This window comes from Camelina sativa, chromosome 1 (assembly GCF_030686135.1).
Source record: "Camelina sativa cultivar CO46 ecotype springtype chromosome 1, ASM3068613v1".
Taxonomy (NCBI): Eukaryota; Viridiplantae; Streptophyta; class Magnoliopsida; order Brassicales; family Brassicaceae; genus Camelina; species Camelina sativa.
Window position 1 is genome coordinate 17,864,066 of NC_141880.1, and position 11,798 is coordinate 17,875,863.

The 11,798-nt window shown below is 36.2% G+C and overlaps 2 protein-coding genes and 1 pseudogene across 2 annotated transcripts; all 3 read right to left on the reverse strand.

The window, feature by feature from the left end:
- Positions 1-2,861: 2,861 nt before the first annotated feature.
- On the reverse strand, positions 2,862-3,951 carry LOC104699148 (protein LURP-one-related 6-like). Its single transcript, XM_010414490.3, has 2 exons — positions 3,653-3,951; positions 2,862-3,261 (listed from the first exon to the last, which is right to left on the reverse strand). Exons 1-2 carry the CDS (start codon positions 3,866-3,868, stop codon positions 2,902-2,904), a joined length of 576 nt encoding a protein of 191 aa, XP_010412792.1. The 5' UTR covers positions 3,869-3,951; the 3' UTR covers positions 2,862-2,901.
- Positions 3,952-4,967: 1,016 nt separating this feature from the next.
- On the reverse strand, positions 4,968-8,111 carry LOC104699157 (subtilisin-like protease SBT1.8). The gene is made up of 2 exons (XM_010414495.3): positions 6,221-8,111; positions 4,968-5,941 (listed from the first exon to the last, which is right to left on the reverse strand). The coding sequence occupies exons 1-2, from the start codon at positions 7,818-7,820 to the stop codon at positions 5,277-5,279; spliced, it is 2,265 nt and encodes a 754-aa protein (XP_010412797.2). The 5' UTR covers positions 7,821-8,111; the 3' UTR covers positions 4,968-5,276.
- Positions 8,112-10,445: 2,334 nt separating this feature from the next.
- LOC104709723 (uncharacterized protein At4g02000 pseudogene) lies at positions 10,446-11,575 on the reverse strand (annotated as a pseudogene).
- Between the last annotated feature and the right edge of the window lie 223 nt (positions 11,576-11,798).

Below are 11,798 nucleotides of genomic sequence, written 5' to 3' on the forward strand. Positions count from 1 at the left end.
TTAGAAGGCACATGGTACTTCTAGAGACATAAGAGTTTCCTATTTACAAAGAAAAAGGAAACATGAAAAAAGAGGAAAATTTTCTAATCCATAAAAAAAAAAAAAAATTATCTAAATCTTGTTAGATATAGAATAGGAAATTTGACAACATGGAACTGGAAGGATCCAGAAGCATGATACTTCTTTGCAAAGGCTTAGAAGGCACATGGTGCTTCTAAAAGACTGAAGAGTTTCCTATTTACAAATAAAAAAAGGAAACCTGAAGAAAGAGGAGAATTTCCTAATCCACAAAAAAAAATGAAATTGTTTGAATCCTATTAGAGATAAAATAGGGGATTTTCTTGTTGTATAACATATATCTAGTTTTATAAATATGGTGCAAAATTTGTTGTATGCTTTAGCACAAACAAGAAATATATAACCTAGTCATTATGTTTTAGCTTTAGAAGAAGAAGAGCTAAGAATTTAAAGAGGGCTTTAGGTTTCTGGAGAGTTTCTAAGATTTGTTGTAATATCTTATAAAGAGAGTTTTGAGAAAATAGAAAAATATTTATAACAAACTTGTAAACAGATTTTCTATTAATAAAAAAAGAGTTTAAAAAAACCATTGTTCTATTACTTTGATTGATACAAATCGGTAGTTCTCGCATTTACAGACTATCCAAAAAAGGATCACCTCTCTTGATTACATCTCAAAACCGTGATTAAAGAACTTGATGCGACGATGGTTTGCGACAACACCTTCATCATTGGGATGAAGCATATCAGAGTTGTCCATTGGCATTTGTTTTAAACTCTTGTTATATTTTCTTTATAACTTATTTTCCTTTTCACTCTAACATAGGTATAAAGATAGAAACACATTGTACATATTTATCTAGTAAATTAAAAGGAGCAAAACAACCAAGACTAAGTTTTTTTTTTTGTCAAACCACTTGCATTTCATTAATCAAGAGAGTTAAGGTTCATACAAGCATTACTTAAAATACAACATAAGAGGGCATTCCCCAATGCCAAAACAAAAAGAAGATAAAGCAAAGATAGGATTAATCGGCAATAGGTTCTTGAGAGCTTTGAGCCAATTTCTTGAAGAAACTTGGTACATGTGAGATCAAGATTGTCGACAAGCTCTTCAATGATCAAATCAATAGAAGAGGAGATAGCCATAGTCATTAGACGAGTTGGCGTTAAAGAAGTGGTCAAAGCTAAGCTTCTCACGGGATTGAGAAGGTCTACACGAAGTAGAGGCTTGACACTAGGACGAGCATGGGTTAGAGTGCTCTGAGGTTTGAAATTATCGCTAGGGTTGCCGCAGGATGTAGGTTGACATTGTTCAGGCCTAAGTCAGAGACAAAGCACAGGGGTTCAAACAACAAAGCCAAACAGGAAACTACCACCATGATTCTCGGGGAATCAAAGCAAAGCCAAAGCAACAATGAAGAATTACTTCTCAAATGGATACCATAGAGTACGTAATCTTGATCACACCGTTGGCTATAATTTAGCTTCAGCACATGGAAGAAATGATCATATCTGGACTTACATGGATTTGAAGTTGGAAGAAATGATCATATCTGGACTTACATGGATTTGAAGTTGGAGCAACAATTGAGTGGGAGACGACCCCGTGGGTTAGAGATGGAACAAGACTAGGCTCGGTGATCCCGGGGTATGAAGGCAAGGGACTGGGGAGGTGACGGTAACCATCGTTCCATGGAACCAAGGTCATAATGTCGTCCTTCCTCAACCCCTCGGTGTGGCTAGAGACTAGACGCGACAATCCCAGATGTCGTAATCTTTGATATGCAGAGTTCATCGATGACTTGCTTCGATCCCATATTTGCAAACGAAGAAAATAGCTGACCCAAATATGGGTTATCGATAGAGGATGCACATGTTGTACGCACTTACGGACACAATAGCGTATAAATCGTGGAAGTGGGTTTAGCAAAAGTTTAGAAGCTTTGGACCTGGATTTAGAGGATGTAGGCTTTGCTATTGGTGAGCATAGTGGGCCGACAAAAATGAGGCCCATTAGAAGGAAACCTAATTTCCCAAGCGGAAGCCAAGGAACTTGCAGAGATTTTTGCGCCGCTAGGGGGATCTCTGGTGAATGACAGATCGGCGGGACCAGCCGGTGGTCGTGGCTTGATTCAGGGTTTGAGACTAGGTCCAGTGGGAAAAACCCTAGTGTCACAATTGCTTTCCAAAGTAAGAGCTGAGTGTGATGTCTGTCCGAATTTGACGGAGAGGTTTGAAGCATCTCCAGTGCGTGAATGGTGGGCAGAAGCAGACGGTGGCCATGAGTTGAATCAATTTTCGAAACCAGATCCACTGGGGAAAATTCTGGTTTCATAAGTAAACGCCAATGTGATGGAAAGTTGGAGCGACTACCTGAGATTTGTAGAGATTTTTTCCAGATAAAAAGCATCTCCGATGAGCGCAAGTCCAGTGAGAGAAGGCAAAAGTCGGATTTTGGTTTGGAGGCAGGGGACAAAGGAGTGTGAAAAAGGTTAACCAAAGAGAAGAAATGGGGAAAAAATTGCTAAAAAGAACACTCATAGAATTAGATTGAAAGCAAGTAGAAGTTGAGACCATGAGGTCCCGACGCCGACGTGCAGCAGCGCCGCCGGCGTCGGAAAGCTTGGTTAAAGGTGGTTTTTCGAAAATCGTGTCTGGAAGGTTTTTATATTGATCTATATGCAAAAATTGTTTTTTTCACCAACACTATGTTTTGCTCACATATATTTAGCATAAACAACCATTACATAGTTAAATACTTAAATTAAACAAATTATATTATTACATAAAACAACACGAGTCTCTGAACTTTACAAGGTACAACATATTCAGGCTGAGTCTGGTAAACCGAAATGTGAAGATGATATGGCAAAGAGCGGATCAACAACTTGTAGATTCACCATAGATATAGTCAAGAACCGCGAGTACTCCAAAAACAAAAACTTTATCCACACTTGGTTTTATCACCACCTTATATATATCTCTGCTCCCAACCCATTCTTTAACCTGAGCAATGGCATTTCCCGTGGAATCAATGATGCTACAATCCCTATCCGGGAAATATCCTCTTACATCAAAGTAGCAATTCCCCGGTTGGACTGAGATTCGGATTGAACCGATTATGGAGAAGCAAGAGTGTTTGGGATCCCTTAATGTGAAAATCGGTTTAGGACTTCCTTGGTAGTCGTAACTATAACCTCTCCACTTGTTATGAATGCTCAAAGCCTGCACCACTCCTCCCTACACCAATCAACACATATATTATTCTATAAACCAATCATATTAACTTTTTCTCCTCTAAAGGCATATAGATTTATTTTTAAAAGGGTTGTTTTATCTTGACGCATTACGTTCATCTTTCTAAGATCTTTAACGTAATGCGTCAAGATAAAGTAAATCATTTATTAATTTGTCGTTGTTTAGATAGCTACTTCACCACTATGTTAAAAGATCATTAAAAGATCATTTTTACATTTGTTTTCTAATATTTAGAGGAATATAAACTTCTGCTTTCATGGGAATATTTTGAAATTTAATATACAAATTTGGAAAATCGATGATAATTTACTTTTTTGGGGTGTGAATGTTAGAATAATGATGAGATAGTTTGGGATAAAAACAAAAAAGGTACCTTTTTGTGGATGAGAAGCAAATCGTTGCCATCACCATCTCTGAGAACTAACTCGCCTTTGCTGCCAAGAACTCCACAACCGTCGATCTTGGAAACGATCTTCTCTTTGCAATCTGTGACTACGAAGCCACCACCGTTAACCACGTGTGGCCGCCGTCTCACAACCATCACCTCCTCCATCGAGGAACAATGCAACTTGCTCACCACTGCTTTCATTTTCTTTCTACTAACAAGCTAAACTCTTGTGTTATTCTTATATATATATAAGAAAGAAAAATGTAGTGGACCATTTCTTCTTCTTTCTTTTTTAGTTTCTTGACTCTAAAGAAAGCAAGAAAGAAGAAGAAATGGTCCACTACATTTTTCAGTTATTTCAAATGTTCGGCGACTTACGTTTTGACTTTTAACATATTTGAGCACCACGTCTCAACCTTATTTCTATTTCTTTTTGGTATCAATACAATATATACACAATATTAAACTATTAATAAGTATATACTGACGCAATAATTTGTTAAACCAAACCGTGTGGAATTATAAAAAAATCATCGAGTTTCTTGTGACACAAAAATTACAAATCTAAAAGTTTGCAGTTCATTGGTATTATAGAGGAATAAAACAAAATATTCCATGTGGAAAATGTGAAATGTTTAGTAACATACGTCTCCGTGTGGGAGATTGATTACTTGTGAAGGCGGAGGATAGTTGTGTGCAAGTCAAATTACCCTTTTTCATCTTCTTTTATTCTCTCTTACCCATTTCTAAATTATTGGCTTACTTTCATAGTAAGAAAAAGCTCTCATTTGTTTTAGCCACAAAATAATTACCCATGAGTGTAATTTAAACATTATCATTTTTTTACCTATTTCCCTACTTAAGAGATTATATATAAGTGTATATACGTACGCGCTTATAATTACTAATACTATTTTCTTATAAATGTGGATGCCAATATATATGACCTGAAAACAATCCTATTACTTGAAGTAACTTTCATTGTTTTTTCTTTTATAAGATGATTACTCATGAAACACACTACTCTTTGATTGTTGTTTATATTCAGTTGCTGAACAATTATATCCAATTGCGTCAACTCTATTGTCTTTTAGTTGTATAGCTTATGCCAAGTTGATGCATATATTATAACTTCTCCGTAAACATGGATGTTGCAAGAGACTCATAATATGTCATCAGTACTTGTTAGCTTCACGTGATTTTGTATTGAGCGCATGTCCTCCAACTCTTTGTCTAGACTCTTGAGTGATGTCACACATTACGACAACGTTTTCTTGTTGCTTATTTTTTAAAAAGACAATTTCATCAGTAAAATAGTTAAATGGAAAACTTGAAGCAACACAAATGACATCAACGTTCTTTTCCTGACAACATTTTCTTCTACCATCCCGAACTTTTTTTTTGGGATGCCATCTTCACCTACACACTCAATGACTCAAAAACCAAACATGAACACTTCCCACTACGTGATGATTATCATTACGGCTCTGGATGGGTTTTTGTTTAGCCTAAACCCAATCATCTAGATACCGAAATCATCCCAACAGGAAATTAACTTAAAATAAAAAACATCACTAGGGATGTTAGATTTGTGTTTCGTTGTTTTGTTTCAAAACCGGTTCCAAGAGAATGCAACGGGACTTCTTACTTCGTGCTGCGGATTGATCCAAGTGATGGATCCAAACTCAGCTTTGTTCGTCATACTCACTCCCTTCTTGCTAACAAACGTGACTGTGTACCTTTTCTTCTCTCCCACCCTTTTAAACGCAAGCTTTGTTGGTTTAACCGAGATCCCAACACTAGGAGCCCCATTAACCATCACTTTGTAAACCGAGCTTGCTGCACCAACATTTGTTACTTCCCTAGTGTACCGCACAACTCTTTTACCTCCAAACAAAACCGAGAAACTTGGGTAGTTGAGCTGACCAGGATCTGAGAACTTCTTTGAGCAGTTGACGCTTGGTCGCTTCACTATCGCAACAATGTGATCTACTGTGTACTCTAGAGAGCACAAGAACCTGATGTATTCCTCGGTTGAGATGTCGTAGACAAGACCCGGTGAGAGAGCCTTTTGGGGATCTACATGTCCCGAGCCGTGAGCATGTGGGTTAGAGAGCCTGTTGTCTGCAGCATCATGGAGTGGGGAGTTGGTGTTGTCAAGAACGTAAGCTGTGGTCATGAGGGCTGATTTGATAGCACTTGGACTCCACTCAGGGTGAGCTGCTTTTAAAAGACCAGCTAAACCACTGATGTGTGGGCATGACATTGACGTACCTAACAAAAATCAGACACGTTTCATGTCAAACAAAACAAATCCAAACTCCAATGATTGAATATGTAATCATATCAAGTTTTCAAGAATCAGATCAAAGGTAATATTAATGTTGTTCAAGGGTAAAATTCAAAACTTCTCAAGAATCAGACCCTTTTCATGTCAGATCAAAACAATCTCCCAAGATTTCATGACCATAGATAATCACTAATTTGAATATGCAACCAAAACCAAGTTTCAAAATTGAGCATCATTAACCTTTGAAGCGTAAGTAATAATACCTGACATGATGTTGAACTGAGTCCTCCTCGAGTCTTTCTCAAGACCAGTAGGACCAATAGCATCAGACCAACCAGCCAAGATGTTAACTCCAGGACCAATAACATCAGGTTTCAAGATCTCAGGAGTGACAGTATTTGGACCTCTCGAGCTAAATGCAGCAACCACAGGGGACGGCTTCACATCAAGAACCGTTCCTTTAAAAACAAGAACAGCAGTTGGATGAGAATCTGACTTAATATACTCCCTAAGTAGATCACCAGTCTTCTTCCCTACAGCAATCGCCGGAAGCAAATGACTATCTGCCACAAGCTCCTCCCCACTAGCCGCAGTATTCGCCATAATCATCCCTAAACCGCCAGCATCTCTCACCACAGCTCCTTTCTCAACTCTAGCATTCACACCTCTATCACAAACAACGATCTTACCACGAACTAGAGTCGAATCAAGCGAACCAGGTAAACAAAGATTACTAGAACTACTATTCCCTTGATTATAAACCAATTCAAGAGGCTTCGTTCCCATTCCTACACCACTATAAAGCGAAACGCCGGTAAGTCTCTTCCCGTTACCGAGATTCGCAAAAGCCGGGAAATCTCTATCTAACGTTCCAGCACCAACAGTCATAACCCAAGGCGCAACATTAGCAACCGAAGCTCTAGTCGGACCACTGTTACCAGCTGAGCAAGACACGAAAACACCTTTCTCCATAGCCGAAAACGACCCAATCGCAATGGTATCGCGATAGTACGGAGCGGAACCACCACCGAGAGATAACGAAAGCACATCGACACCATCAAGTATAGCTCGATCCATAGCAGCGAGGATATCAGATCCAAAACAACCAGTACTCCAACAAACCTTATAAGTAGCAACACGAGCACGACTCGCCATACCTCTGGCCGTACCGGCGGCGTAACCGAGGAAGCTAGCGTTTCTAACTGCGGATCCAGCGGCGGTGGTTGAAGTGTGAGTTCCGTGTCCGTCGACATCGCGAGGAGAAACAGATTCACGTTTACTAGAGAAACCACCGCCTGAAGCCATCTGAAAGCCTTTGGAGAAGCTTCTAGCTCCGATTAGCTTCTTGTTACACAATTTGGGATCGAAATCGGAACCAGATTCACATTCGCCTTTCCATTTAGAAGGAATCTCAGGCATATCAGTATCATCGAAACTTTTAGATTCAGGCCAAACACCGGTATCCAAAACTCCGATTACGACGCCGTTGGAAGCCGAGCCGAGATCTTGACCAGTGTAAACACCGAATTCGGAATTGAGACCGAGGAATTCAGGTGTGCGAGTGGTGTGCAGCGTGTAGACTGGATCTTCGAAGACGTCTAGGATCGAATCGGAGTCGCGGAGGAGAGAATCGGCTTCGTCGGAGTCGAGGTAAGCGGAGTAGCCATGGAAAGAGGTTGTGTAAGTGTAGAGGAGAGATGATTCCGATTGGAGTTGGGAAGTGTACCAGTCGTGGTGAGTTTGGAATGAGTCTGGTTTATCGGAGTGTTTGACTCGGACGATGTAGGTTTTTTTAGCGGAAGCGTGGTGGAGGAGGAGGAGGAAGAGGAAGGTGGTGGTGATGGTGATGGAGGAAGAGGCCATGACTGTGAATGAATGATAGAGAAGCAGAGAAGAGAGAGTGAGAGAATTAGGGAATAATAATAATAATAAGTAGAAGAAGATAAAGATAAAGAGAAAGAGAAAAAAAAAAAAAAAAAGGGTGGCCACGTAAGGGACGTGTGACCGTTAGGATAGAAATAACGGGAATGCCATCGTCGGTGGGGGAGTTTTGAAAAGAGTGTGGGAACACACAGCTGGAGACACGATAGAGACTTACTTCATTGGCTCTGTTGGCCCATTCTTTTTCTTTTTTTTTTTATTGGTTTACTCAACGTTCCTTCTTTTGTTCCTTTTCTTTTTTTTTCAACGTTCTTTTTGTGTCTTTTTTTTTCTTCTTCTTCTTATTTTATTTTTCAATAGGTTTTAATTCCGATTAGATTTTGTTTTTCTCCATAAGAATTTTGGAGTTTTTTTACACGGGAAACATTTTCTTTTATTTTCACTCTGTCTTTAACTCTTAAGTCTTAACTAATTAAGAAAATGAAATGTTTATATTGGGCTTGCATTTGTTTGTATAGTTTGATGAAATGTTGTTGAAGATCTTTTAAGGGTAACTAATTAAGTTGTTGGACTGTCTTTTTGAGAATTAAGATCATTTAAGGATAGCAACTACTACAGTACTACTACTACAAATAAATAAATAAAACTATTCAATTACTTTTTTACAATTTTGCCTATCTTCAAAAAATATAATTTAATTCCAAAAAATCAGCAATAATTCTTTTATTATTAATATTACGGAAGTAGATAATAAAAATTATTCTTTATAAAAACAATTTATCAAATTTTCATTACAAATATAGATTTAAAGGAAAAAAATCAATAATCAATAATTGCTGAAAAAAAAAAGGGAAAAAAATCAATAATCGGTAGTCATTAAGAGTTAAAAGCGTCAAATACTAATCTCTGCAATTTAATTACTTTGCAAAACCAAAAAATGTTTTAATATATTTCAAAAATATTTCATAACCAATTCAAAATTAATAAGTAATATTTTACCTTTACCTTACCATATTAATTTGATATTAATCATATACTTTTTACCTCACATCTTCGATTGATAAAAAGTTAAAACAAAAATTTGTAATATTTTATTTTTAGTTAGAAGAAAAAAAAATAATAAGAATTCACAAGTCACACGATGAAATGAGTTAAGATAGACGACATATTAAATCAAAAGTGTTAAAATCATATGGTGATATAATATAAATAAGGTTTGATATCTCTAGATATTTGCAAATTTGATTATTCTACATATTGACAACTGCATTACGACATAAAGTCAATTGTAACTGTAATTTGCAATTGTATAATTAACTTAATTGAAATCTTCAAAACAAATTACATAATTATAACTATATTAATTTTATATAATAATATTTTCCCGAATCTAATTAAATTTACTTTTAATATAAGATTTTATAAAATCAACTCATATTCAAAAAAGATAATCTAACTATAATAGTTATTTAATAAAAATAAGACATAAATGTATTTTTCTATTATGATCACTTACTTTTTCAATAAAAAGTTATAATTTATAATTTTAAAAAGAAAAAAAAACATCAATTTGTGTTGTACCACTGACTATAATCTAGTCTATAATACACGAAACGGCGTCTTGCATGTTTAGATGACTTATTAGACCACAGATATTTAAATTATTCAAAAAAATTATATGATTGATCACAAAAATGGATAATAATAATAATAAGAAAAGAATAAAAAACAAATTAGAATTAGAAGTGTGATAAAAAATGATGTATAAATTAGTCAATTATTTTTTCTTGAATGTGAAAGATATGGAAACTAAAGATTCAGTATTTTTAGAGTTAGATCCGAAGATTTAAGTATTCCAACTAAATTACTGGACAAAAAACTGTATAATCATCTTTAAGTGTAGGCTTTGAATATTCGGGATCCTCTTACTTACTCTTTGAGATGGGAGCTTTTGTAAAGGATTTACTCGACTTAAGTTTAGGCTTGACGTTTGTTCAAAAAAAAAAAAAAATTAGGCTTGACATGTTAAGTTTAAATACCAGATTATTGAGTTCTCGAATCAAACTTGCTAGCTATAAAAACATAAACGAGTTATGTTGTTGACATGTTTGACATGGTAAAGCTAAGCATATGAGGTCTTATATTCGTGAGTTAAAATGTGCAAATAAATTCGACGTATGTGGTATAATGATGCACACTGGTATAATGATATATATATATATATATATATATATATATATTTTTTTTTCTTCAAGTCTGATTTTATATAACATGTACCAAAATTACAACTGTGGAAGCTTCCACTTTTCACCTATTACAAGGTTGGATTATCACATGAAGAAAGATAATCTCAGTCTTGCATAACTCAAAGTGGCCAACGCGTTTTCCTCCTAAAGTTAATTATAGAACAGTAAACAAACCGATTAAACAAAAAAGATGAAATAAAAATCAGTACACTGATCTGCAATTATTTCTTCATCTTCCATCTGCTGTAGATAAGCAGGATCCAAAAAATGCTAACCAAAAAGTAAACAAACGTTCCATTATTCGTGCTTTGAAGATACTGGAGGTTCCCAAAATAACATTGACAATGATTGGAGAATGATATTATCTCTTCTTTGGAGGTATCTGAATTCCTCCATCTTTGTATTCTTGAACCTTTTGCTTTAGTTTTCTTTCTCTATCTTTTGCTATCTCAGATCTTGGATGTTTGGATGATTCTCCTACTTTAAATTTGGATGCTTCTCCAATTCCTGCATTTTTTAAAACATTTGAAGTGCTTTCACGATAAGTGGATGAAGTTACATTAGAGCAGTTTGAGGATTGTATTCTGAGATTTGCCGCCCGTTTTGGTATTGGTACTTCAAAGTGCTGAACTTTTTCAGCTTTGAAATCTGGAAAGTAAGGAGAAGCAGCCGCTATTTCCTCTGGATTAAGTGGAGGAGTATCCACTCTTGGAAGTTGAGAAATTGGTGCTGGAAATGATATGTCTGATATCTGAGATTGTAAATTGATATCATCCCTGTTTAACACATCATTCTCAACAACTCTGTTCTGATTAAGTCTTTCTGAAATTGCAGGGTTAACTCTATTAGTCGGGATACGCTGAAGGAACGGACATTGGATCCTATTGTGATTCATTCTGTAACAGTTACTACAGATTTTCCTAAGACGCTCATACTGAAAGCGTATCATTGTTGTTTCTCCAGAACTAAACCTGATTCTTCGAAAGAAACGTAAACAATCAGTAATTCCAAACCTTATTCTAACTCTGATACAAGCTATCTGAGTAGATGTTGCTTCATGAAAATCCACTGTTACTATTCATCAGAGACATATGGTAGAGGGATGTCCCGAATTTGAACCCAGAGATCGATAGTAGTTAGAAAATCTAAGCTTGGAAAGTGTTCCCATCTTTGGAAAGCAACGAACCAATTATTGAAAACCCATGGTTCCCTTCTTTGCACTGAGATAAGATCTACTTCTGATTGAAAAAGAAACTGAATAAAAGTACCATCCAGTACTCTTCCATGAACTCGTGAAGCAAGACCCCATGACCTTGGTAAAGAAGATATCACAGTCTGAGGATTCTGAACACTTGGATTCAGTGGTCTAGCTATCAGACTTAACCTGTTGCGAGTTACCGCTGCTGCGTATGCAGAATGAGGGATGAGTATTTATGGATCATCACGTCCCAAAACCAAGTTTTGAATTTCATTCCACATCTTGTCAGCCATGAAAAGGTATGTAAAAGGAAAAGAAGAGAAGTTTGAGGTAAAAACCAGAAAGAAAGGAAGTAATAGGTAAAAAGGTTAACTAAAAGGGTATATAAGTAAAAGAGATATAAGAAAAGAATTAAGAGGATACTTAAGAGGAAGGTTTGCTAATATCTAAGATATAAAGAAAGATTTATAGAAATAGTAATAATGTTATAAGAAGTTAAAAGAAGAAAAAGTTAAA